The sequence below is a fragment of the Palaemon carinicauda genome, chromosome 19 (assembly GCF_036898095.1).
Source record: "Palaemon carinicauda isolate YSFRI2023 chromosome 19, ASM3689809v2, whole genome shotgun sequence".
Lineage (NCBI taxonomy): Eukaryota > Metazoa > Arthropoda > Malacostraca > Decapoda > Palaemonidae > Palaemon > Palaemon carinicauda.
This window is the reverse complement of record NC_090743.1, coordinates 124,189,030-124,200,488: the sequence shown is the minus strand read 5'-3', so window position 1 is coordinate 124,200,488 and position 11,459 is coordinate 124,189,030. Positions and strand designations below refer to the sequence as shown.

The following is an 11,459-nucleotide window of genomic DNA, read 5'->3' as shown; positions in this document are numbered from 1 at the left end:
GGTTCATTCAAACGTTTCAGTCTTCCTACATTCAAACGTTTAAGTCTTCCTTCATTCAGACGTTTTAGTATTCCTTCATTTAGAGATTTTAGTCTTCCTTCATTCAAACATTTTAGTTTTCCTTCACCCAAACGTTTTAGTATTCCTTCATTTAAATGTTTTAGTCTTCCCTTCATTCAAACGTTTTAGTTTTCCTTCACCCAAATGTTTCAGTATTCCTTCATTTAAATGTTTTAGTCTTCCCTTCATTCAACGTTTTATCTTCCTTTATTCAATCGTTTTAGGTTTTCTTCACTCAAAACGTTTTAGTCTTCCACCATTCAAACGTTTCAGTCTTCCCTTCATTCAAACGTTTTTATCTCTTCCTTCATTCAAACGTTCTAGTTTTCCTTCATTCAAACATTTTAGGGTTTCTTCATTCAAACGTGTTAGTCTTCCCCCATTCAAACGTTTTATCTTCCTTTATTTAAACGTTTTAGTTTTCCTTCATTCAAACGTTTTAGTTTTCCTTCATTCAAAAATTTTAGGTTTTCTTCATTCAAACGTTTTAGTGTTCCTTCATTCAAAACGTTTTAGTCTTCCTTCCATTCAAACGTTCAAGTCTTCCTTCATTCAAAAGTTTTAGTCTACTTCCATTCAGATGTTTTAGTTTTGAAACTGGTTCCATTTAATAGTTTTGAAGGCTGATATTTCCTATGTAAAGATGGATGCGATCGTAAATCTCTCTCTCTCTCTCTCTCTCTCTCTCTCTCTCTCTCTCTCTCTCTCTCTCTCTCTGTATGTGTATGCATAATTCGGGTTTAATTTTCATTTTCTATACAGCGAAAACCCATTAGACATAATGTATACTTTTCATTACGGCCAACGATGTCTTTTGAAAGAACTTATTTTACTCTCATATCTCAAATCTTTTAATTTAGGGAATTATATATTCCAGTGCACGATATTAATTTGCCTTTGATTAATTGCCTTTTTGGTTTAGACAGTTAATCCTTAAGGATTTTTGTTTTTTTTTTTGCGATTTAACGTAGATGTCATTTGCATATTATTGTTGTGGCTCGTTATAGCCATTGTTTTGTCTAATTCTATTTTCTTGATTTTTCATGACAGCGGTTTTTTTTTTATTTTAAAGTAGGACTCTCTCTCTCTCTCTCTCTCTCTCTCTCTCTCTCTCTCTCCTCTCTCTCTCCTCTCTCTCTCTCTCTCTCTCTCTCTCTCTCTTTCCAAATAAAAACTAAACACGTTCTTTCCCTTTTATTACGGTAATCATACCCTTGTTCTCTAGTCTTGGGCAGTGCCATAGCCTCTGTACCATGGTCTTCCACTGTCTTGCGGTAGAGGTCTCTTACTTGAGGGTACACTCGGCTACACTATTCTATCTTATTTCTCTTCTTGTTTTGATAAATTTTTTATAGTTAATAAATGAAAGAATTTTCTTATACGTTGTTACTGTTCTTTGAATATTTTATTTGAATTGTTCAATACTTCTCTCGTAGTTTATTTATTTCTTGGTTTCTTTTCGTCCCTGGGCTATTTTCCCCCTGGGCTTATAGCATCCTGGTTTTCCAATTAGGGTTGTAGCTTAGCTATTAATAATAATAATAATAATAATAATAATGATAATAATTTTTAACAATTGAATGCTTTCTATTACTGCATAATGCACGGATGATTATAAAAGCAAGCATAAACGCTTAATATATTTTCAATTCCAGAAACGCATGCAAGTATTTGGCCGGACCCAATCAATCATGAATTCTGGCCGGTTGCCAAGGCCATGTCTATCCAATTCAAAAATACTCCATCTTTTAATCGAGTTTCTTTCCCTCTCTATTTTCAACTCTAGCATTTGCTTGAAAATTTTTACCTCCTTATGTGTTATAACCTCTTTACCATGGTCTTCCACTGTCTTGGGGTAGAGTTCGCTTGCTTGAGGGTACACTCGGGCACACTATTCTATCTAATTTCTCTTCCTCTAGTTTTGTTAAGTTTTTGTAGTTTATATAGGAAATATTTATTTTAATGTAACTGTTCTTAAAATATGTTATAATTCCCTGTTTCCTTTCCTCACTGGGCTATTTTCCCTGTTGGGGCCCCTGGGCTTATAGCATCGTGCTTCTTTCAACTAGGGTTGTAGCTTAGCAAGTAATAATGATAATAACAATAATAATAATAATGATAATGATAATAATAATGGACGTGAGTCGTCATCATCAGCCGTGGCTAGTCCACTGCAGAAAAAAGGCCTCATACATGTCCTTCCGCTTACGTCAGTGTATGGTCTTTCTGTGCCAGTCCATTCCTGCAAAATTCCTTAGTTCGTCAATCCATCGTCTTCTCTTCCTTTCCCTGCTGTTTTTGCAATCTCCTGGAACCCATTATATTATTCTTTATGTCCAACTGTTGTCTGTCATTTTCGTTATAGGCTATGTCCTGCCCATGTCCGTTTCTTTTTCTTATATGTTGTTAGCATATCCCTTGCTTTAGTTTGCTCTCGTATCCATGTTGCTTTTTTCTATCTCTTAGCGTTATTCCCCTCATATTTACCTGTAAATATTTTCAATATTACCAGTTACTGCACTGTCTTTCATTTTGTTGGAATCTCCAAACCTGGATAGGATTAGTTCAGTCTGTTGCCTGTAATCCTTTCTTCTCTAAATCCCGGATTACATGCGAAAGAAATGCCACGAGGGATTTGTCTAATTCCTGGACGTGTTTACCCACGCTTGGTTTACCTGTTGCAGCTTAAGGCAACAATTTTAGAAACCCTTTGAGGTCGAAATTAATTTTTCTCTTTCAATTTGCCAAGGCGTCGTTTGGTTGGTTTGAAACTGCGCCCCACATGAACTTACACACACTTATGATATATATATATATATATATATATATATATATATATATATATATATTTGTGTATATATATATATATATATATATATATATTTGTGTATATATATATATATATATATATATATATATATATATATATATATATATATATATAATTTATATATATATTCATATATATATTCATATATGTATATATATATATATATATATATATACATATATACATATATATGTATATATATGTATATATATATATATATATATATATATATATATATATGTATGTATATATATATATATTGTAGTTTAGAATTTTAAACCGACTATCTAATAAAAGAGAGAGAGAGAGAGAGAGAGAGAGAGAGAGAGAGAGAGAGGAGAGAGAGAGAGAGAGAGAGAGAGAGAGAGAGAAAGTGTGTTACAAGGATTTTGGATGTCTCAAAGACTTTTTAGTCAATCCGCGAAGATTCCATTTGCTCTGTGGTAGAGCGACATAGTTTAAGCATTTAGAGAGATCTTATGATCTTGTCTAACTTATTACTGAACTTTTTTACCGTGTTACTGTTTGCTACATCCGCTAGAAGTCTATTCCAAGTATTTGCTAATTTGTATGTAAAGAAATTGCCACATTGAGTGGTGGTGTATCTTTTCAATTTCAGTTTGTATCCGTTACCTCTGGACTGATTTGTGCTAAGCGTGAATAGATAGTTGTAATCTACATTTGTTATTCATTTATGAATTTTGAATGTCTCTATTAACTGACTCCTTAGTCGTTGAGTTTATAGATCATATAAGTTCAAACGTTCCATCCTCCGTCTATATCCAAATTGTCTTAGTGTTGGAACTAGTTTGGTGGTCCTAGCTTGTACTGCTACCAGTCTATCTATATCATTCTGTATACTGGGAGCCCAGAATTGGACTCCTTATTCTAGAAGGGGGTCTTACCAGTGATGTGCACAGCTGTAGTACAGTGTCTCTTTATGTAGATTATTAGTTTCTGTGCTTTCTTTACTAGTGATGTGCACAGTTGTAGTACAGTATCTTTATTTAGATTATTAGTCTCTGTGCTTTCTTTTCAGCTTTTATGCTCTATTTGGTGAACTTGAAATGCTTGCTGAGAGAGAGAGAGAGAGAGAGAGAGAGAGAGAGAGAGAGAGAGAGAGAGAGAGAGAGAGAGAGAGAGAGAGAGTTTGATTCCGTCTCTGCATGTACCCTGAGGTACCTGAAGAGGGGAGAGCTGCAACTTGCAAACAAAGCAACCGCCTTCGACCATATGTGGAGATGATAGGTCAGCCGGAACCCGAGAGACACTTAGGAGGAGAGAAGGTGTCTCCGCCTGCCTTAATTGCCTGCAATTAAGTCCTAATGGTCGTCTCCCCTACCCCCCCTTTCCCTCTCCCCCCTACCCTCTCCTAGTGTAGGATTCTGAGTCCCATGCCATCCCGCTTTAGTTTTTGCAATATTTTACTTATTATTAATATATTCTCTCTCTCTCTCTCTCTCTCTCTCTCTCTCTCTCTCTCTCTCCTCTCTCTCTCTCTCTCTCTCTCTCTCTCTCTCTCTCTCTCGCGGTATTTTATGCAATGTGAACTCTTTCTTAGGAGTATAATGATTTACATAGATATGCACACACTCACACTCACCCCCTCCTCACCAGGGTATGATTACTCTCTATCCCTCCTACTCCTAGGGATGGCGAGAGCTGACTGTGACTGGGAAATAATATATCAGCATCATCATCATCATCTCCTACCCCTATTGACGCAAAGGACTCGGATAGATTTCCCCAGTCGTCCTCTATCTTGAGCTTTTAATACAATACTTCTCCATTCATCATGTCCTACTTCACGCTTCATGGTACTCAGCTATGTAGGCCTGGGTTTTCTAACTCTTCTTGGGCCTTGTGGAGCCAGATGAACATTTGTTGAACTAATCTCTCTTGGGGAGTGCAAAGAGCATGCCCCAAACCATCTCCATCTACCCCTCTTCATGATCTCATCACATATGGCACTCGAGTAATCTCTTTTATAGTTTCATTTCTAAACCTGTCCTGCCATTTAACTCCCAATATCCTTCTGAGGCATTTGTTCTCAAATCCACTAAATCTATTGGAGATTGTTTCATTGTCATATTATGTCTTATGACCATAGAGTAACACCGATCTCACTAAACTGATATATAGCCTGATTTTTATATGAAATTTCAGGCGATTTGATTTTCAAATTTTACTTAACCTCCTCATTGTCTGATTTTCTTTTTTCAACCTTTCACTAAACTCTAATTCTAAAGACCCTATATTGGAGATCATAATTCATAAATACTTAAATGATTCTACTTCATTAATTCTTTCTCCTTCCAATGATATTTCATCTTCCATTGCATACTCCGTTCCCATCATCTCTGTCTTTCTTCTTTTTATCTTCAGCTCACTTCGTGTGATATTTCATGCATTCTGGTAAGCAAGCATTGCAAATCCTGTGGTGTTCTGCTAATAAGGACATCATCATTAGAACACTCTAGGTCTGCTAAATTCCTATCACTAATCCAGTCCGATCCTACTCCACCATCTCCGACTGTTCTACGCATTACAAAATCCAGGAGGAGGATAAACAACATAGGTGACAACACATTCCCTTGGAGTACACCGCTGTTCACTGGAAATTCATTTGATAAGACTCCATTAACATTAACATTGCACTTGCTATGCTCATGAACATACTTAATCAAATTTACATATTCATGAGGAATTCCATAACACAGGACTCTACAAAATTGTAGGATTTAGAAAAGGTAGAACTTGCACTGACAAAATTTTCATTTTGAGACATGTTGTACAGCACTACGTAGAATAATAAAAATCTCCTTTTGATTGCCTTTGTGTAATAAGAAAAGCCTTTGACATTGTGCACTAATATATATATATATATATATATATATATATATATATATATGTATATAATATGTATATATGTATATGTATATATACAGTATATATATACATATATATATATATATATATATATATATATATATATATATATAATATATATATACACAGCCAGACACTTGCTCTTTATTTTAGAGGCAATTGTGTTGTATATGGAAGTGGGTGTGTTTCCAAAAGCTCCAAGCTCCCCATCACAGGTTTATCTTTCTTTTACTTATGGTCGCATGTCCTTGGGGAAACACTTACTGTCTGCCCGAAGTACTTATACTGTAATCATTACAATTTTTAGATGTCCATCTATAACCCTTATTGGGTGTCTCAGCTTATCAGGGAATATTATCTTTGGGTTAATCATATTCATTTTCGGTCCTACATTTCTTTTTTCTTCAAATTTTCCATCATCATTCTGCAACTCATCCCATGATTCACTAAACAGAACTATGTCATTTGAAAATTTTGTTGTTAAGGTATCCCTCATTAATGTTAATTTTTTTTTTCAATTTCTTCTAGGCACGCTGTTGATAATTTAGGAGAGACGGGGTCTCCCTCTGTAACTCCTTTCTCAATCATAGTTTTCTCACAATTCATTTAATTTTAGGACGGCTGTACTTCCAATATAGATATCTTGAAGTATTATAACATAGAATTCCTTGGTTGTCTTTGAAGAGCTTTTAATTACTGCTGAAGTTTTGACCTAATCAAAAGCTTTCTCATTGTTCATAAATGCCATACTCTTGTCATCTTCTTGATTTTTTCATTAGCTGGGTAATTACATAGATATGTTCAGTTGCTGGACACCCACTTCTAATGCCTGGCTGGTTTCCTGGTTAATTGAAGTCTACCTGTCTTTCTATTCCTTCTAATACAATCATTATAAATATTAATGTATTACTGAGGATAAACTTATGCGGAGGTAATTTTTTCAGGCTTTTTGCGCCTTCCTTTTTGTGAATTAGTATAATGATAAAGATTTTTTCTTGCTGTAAATATAGAGCATTCTTGTAGACAATATATACATACAAACACACACACACACACACACATATATATATATATATATATATATATATATATATATATATATGTACATATATATACATATATGTATATGTATATATATGTATATATACATATATAGAGACATATATATTATATATACATACATATATATGCATGTATAATATGCATATGTGTATATATATATATATATATATATATTATATATATATATATATATATAATATATATATATAGACATATATATATTATATATATATATATGTGTGTGTGTGTGTGTGTGTGTGTGTGTGTGTGGTGTGGTCTTTAGTCTGCGGTCGATAGGTGACGCTTGAAAAATAACCTAAAGAGTAGTTATCTCGTATCCTGTGCAAAAGTTTTACTGCGACTATTCCAAGTTTCTGGAAGAAAAGAAGCATCGTTATATTTTTTTGGGGAAAGGGAAAAGTTTACAATAAAATGTGGTGTATCAGTCGTTTTTCAGATTTTTTGTTTTTGTTTATTCAGCTCCTTTTCTCTCTTTAGTCTTCCCTTATCCATTTGGTCTTTTGGCATTTATCTTTTCTCTGTAGTCTTCCCCTATCCATTTGCTCTTGCCTCTAATGAGGCGTTTCAAATATTTTTTTTTCTTATGTGGATGGCTTGCCGTAGATCATTTCTCTCTCTCTCTCTCTCTCTCTCTCTCTCTCTCTCTCTATCTCTCTCTCTCTCTCTCTCTCTCATACAAACTGGAATTGAAAAGATACAACCCCACTCAATGAGGCAATTTCTTCACATACAAAATAGCAAGTACTTGGAATAGACTTCCAACGGATGTAGTAAACAATAACAGGTAAACGAGTTCAAGAATAAGTTAGACAAGATCATAGGAACTCTCTATGTGCTTAAACTCAATCTCTCTACTCAAGAGCAAATGGAGTCTCCGCGGATGGACTAAAAAGCTTTTGAGACATCCAAAAATCTTGTAACCCTCTCTCTCTCTCTCTACTCTCTCTCTCTCTCTCCTCTCTCTCTCTCTCTCTCTCTCTCTCTCGTAAACAAGCTGGGCAAAATCCCCATTATGATCTATTTGAGTGATAAAAGATACTGTTTATAATCCTTACTGAATAAAGTTTAGAGATGAACACTAACAAAACGTAATTTTTCCTCCATCTTCTCGCTTCTTCCCTTCTATCAAATCAGTTAGTTATGTGTTAGTTCTTGTATACGTTTGAGAGGGGAAGCGTTCGACTCGAACATATAATTGGAAGAGCGTTAAGATAATAAATACCACATTTGCATTTGCATAGAGTTCTCTTGCTTGAGGGTACACACGGGCACACTGCCTATCTAATTTCTCTTCCTCTTGTTTTGTTGAAGTTATTATAGTTTATGTAGGAAATATTTATTTTGATATCGTTACTGTTTTCGAAATATTTTATTTTTCCTTGTTTCCTTTCCTCACTAGGCTATTTTCCTGTTGGGGCCCTTGGGCTTATAGCTTCCTTCTTTTCCAACTAGGGTTGTAGCTTAGAAAGTAATAATAATATCCTGAAGACTTTGACGTATTTTGACATCCACGAATTTCCCAAACATACACACACAAACACACACACACCCACACCACAGAACGCAATTCCCAGACGCATAAATTCAAATCCGTGAAATATTCAAAAGGGCGAAGGGATTGGGCCCGTAATAAACTCAGGGACAGATGGCTCCCAGGCGGTTGCCTTTATTTATATCAGTGAGTTTTGCAATCTGCAACATTGGCTGAATTCTGCACTGTCGTCACACCGTGCGGTTGGCCATTTCGGTGAAAAGTAGCAGCTCGCGGTTGGCCATTTCAATGAAAAGTAGCAGCTCGTGGTTGGCCACTTCAGTGAAAAGTAGCAGCTCGCGGTTGGCCATTTCAGTGAAAAGTAGCAGCTCGCGGTTGGCCATTTCAGTGAAAAGTAGCAGCTCGTGGTTGGCCACTTCAGTGAAAAGTAGCAGCTCGTGGTTGGCCACTTCAGTGAAAAGTAGCAGCTCGCGGTTGGCCATTTCAGTGAAAAGTAGCAGCTCGTGGTTGGCCACTTCAGTGAAAAGTAGCAGCTCACGGTTGGCCATATCAGTGAAAAGTAGCAGCTCGTGGTTGGCCACTTCAGTGAAAAGTAGCAGCTCACGGTTGGCCATATCAGTGAAAAGTAGCAGCTCGCGGTTGGCCATATAGTTGAAAAGTAGCAACTTGCGGTTGGCCATTTAGGAGAAAAGTAGCAACTCGCAGTTGGCCTTTTCGATGAAAAGTAGCAACTCTTGGTTGGCCATTTCGGTGAAAAAGAGCAACTCGCGGTGGGCCTTTTCGGTGAAAAGTAGCAACTCTCGGTTGGCCATTTCGGTGAAAACTATCAACTCGCAGGGGACCATTTCGGTGAAAAGTAGCAACTCTCGGTTGGCTATTTCGCTGAAAAGTAGCAACTTGCGGTGGGCCTTTTCTGTGAAAAGTAGCAACTCTCGGTTGGCCATTTCGGTGAAAACTATCAACTCGCAGGGGACCATTTCGGTGAAAAGTAGCAACTCTCAGTTGGCCATTTCGGTGAAAAGTAGCAACTCTCAGTTGGCCATTTTGGTGAAAAGTAGCAATTCTTGTTTGGCCATTTCGGTGAAAAGCAGCAACTCGGGGTTAGCTATTTCGGTGAAAAAGAGCAACTCGTGGTGGGCCTTTTCGGTGAAAAGTAGCAACTCTCGGTTGGCCATTTCGGTGAAAACTATCAACTCGCAGGGGACCATTTCGGTGAAAAGTAGCAACTCTCAGTTGGCCATTTCGGTGAAAAAGTAGCAACTCTCAGTTGGCCATTTTGGTGAAAAGTAGCAATTCTTGTTTGGCCATTTCGGTGAAAAGCAGCAACTCGGGGTTAGCTATTTCGGTGAAAAATAGCAACTCGCGGTTGGCCATTTCAGTGAAAAGTAGCAACTCTCAGTTGGCCATTTCGGTGAAAAGTAGCAACTCGCGGTTAGCCATTTCGGTGAAAAGCAGCAACTCGGGGTTAGCTATTTCGGTGAAAAATAGCAACTCGCGGTTGGCCATTTCAGTGAAAAGTAGCAACTCGCGGTTAGCCATTCCGGTGAAAAGTAGCAACTCGCGGTTAGCCATTTCGGTGAAAAGTAGCAACTCGCGGTTGGCCATTTCGGTGAAAAGTAGCAACTCGCGGTTAGCCATTCCGGTGAAAAGTAGCAACTCGCGATTAGCAATTTGGTGAAAAATAGCAACTCGCGGTTGGCCATTTCGGTGAAAAGTAGCAACTCTCAGTTGGCCATTTCGGTGAAAAGTAGCAACTCTCAGTTGGCCATTTCGGTGAAAAGTAGCAACTCGCGATTAGCAATTTGGTGAAAAATAGCAACTCGCGGTTGGCCATTTCGGTGAAAAGTAGCAACTCAGTTGGCCATTTCGGTGAAAAGTAGCAACTCTCAGTTGGCCATTTCGGTGAAAAGTAGCAACTCTCAGTTGGCCATTTCGGTGAAAAGTAGCAACTCTCAGTTGGCCATTTCGGTGAAAAGTAGCAACTCGCGGTTAGCCATTCGGTGAAAAGTAGCAACTCGCGGTTAGCCATTTCGGTGAAAAGTAGCAACTCGCGGTTAGCCATTTCGGTGAAAAGTAGCAACTCTCAGTTGGCCATTTCGGTGAAAAGTAGCAACTTGCGTTAGCCATCTCGGTGAAAAGTAGCAACTCGCGGTTAGCCATTCGGTGAAAAGTAGCAACTCGCGATTAGCAATTTGGTGAAAAATAGCAACTCGCGGTTGGCCATGTCGGTGAAAAGTAGCAACTCTCAGTTGGCCATTTCGGTGAAAAGTAGCAACTCTCAGTTGGCCATTTCGGTGAAAAGTAGCAACTCGCGATTAGCAATTTGGTGAAAAATAGCAACTCGCGGTTGGCCATTTCGGTGAAAAGTAGCAACTCTCAGTTGGCCATTTCGGTGAAAAGTAGCAACTCTCAGTTGGCCATTTCGGTGAAAAGTAGCAACTCTCAGTTGGCCATTTCGGTGAAAAGTAGCAACTCTCAGTTGGCCATTCCGGTGAAAAGTAGCAACTCGCGGTTAGCCATTCTGGTGAAAAGTAGCAACTCGCGGTTAGCCATTTCGGTGAAAAGTAGCAACTCTCAGTTGGCCATTTCGGTGAAAAGTAGCAACTTGCAGTTAGCCATCTCGGTGAAAAGTAGCAACTCGCGGTTAGCCATTTCGGTGAAAAGTAGCAACTCTCAGTTGGCCATTTTGGTGAAAAGTAGCAACTCTCAGTTGGCCATTTCGGTGAAAAGTAGCAACTCTCAGTTGGCCATTCCGGTGAAAAGTAGCAACTCGCGGTTAGCCATTCTGGTGAAAAGTAGCAACTCGCGGTTAGCCATTTCGGTGAAAAGTAGCAACTCTCAGTTAGCCATTTCAGTGAAAAGTAGCAACTTGCCGTTAGCCATCTCGGTGAAAAGTAGCAACTCCCGGTTAGCCATTTCGGTGAAAAGTAGCAACTCGTGGTTGTGTTTGCTGTTATCAATTTGGGAGTTTTATATGATCTTCTATAACTTAGGCCGTTTATATTAACTCTCGAGATGAAATGAAGCAAGAGAGAGAGAGAGAGAGAGAGAGAGAGAGAGAGAGAGAGAGAGTGAGAGAGAGAACGTTTTTTTTCATAGTTATTT

General features: G+C 37.8%; 2 protein-coding genes across 2 annotated transcripts; one reads left to right on the top strand and one right to left on the bottom strand.

Annotated features, from left to right (window-relative positions):
• Positions 1 to 8,584: 8,584 nt before the first annotated feature.
• LOC137659303 (uncharacterized) lies at positions 8,585 to 9,034 on the bottom strand. Its single transcript, XM_068394328.1, has one exon. It carries the CDS (start codon positions 9,032 to 9,034, stop codon positions 8,585 to 8,587), a length of 450 nt encoding a protein of 149 aa, XP_068250429.1.
• Positions 9,035 to 9,071: 37 nt separating this feature from the next.
• LOC137659302 (uncharacterized) lies at positions 9,072 to 11,361 on the top strand. Its single transcript, XM_068394327.1, has 2 exons — positions 9,072 to 9,599; positions 10,660 to 11,361. The coding sequence occupies exons 1-2, from the start codon at positions 9,072 to 9,074 to the stop codon at positions 11,359 to 11,361; spliced, it is 1,230 nt and encodes a 409-aa protein (XP_068250428.1).
• The last annotated feature ends 98 nt before the right edge of the window (positions 11,362 to 11,459 follow it).

Excerpts from the sequence above, each read along its gene's own strand:
- LOC137659302 (XM_068394327.1), top strand. The coding sequence starts at position 9,072 with ATGAAAAGTAGCAACTCTTGGTTGGCCATTTCGGTGAAAAAGAGCAAC. Across the intron at positions 9,600-10,659 it reads ACTCTCAGTTGGCCATTTCG|CAACTCGCGATTAGCAATTT; the intron begins GTGAAAAAGTAG and ends GGTGAAAAGTAG.
- LOC137659303 (XM_068394328.1), bottom strand. The coding sequence starts at position 9,034 with ATGGCCAACCGCAAGTTGCTACTTTTCAACTATATGGCCAACCGCGAG.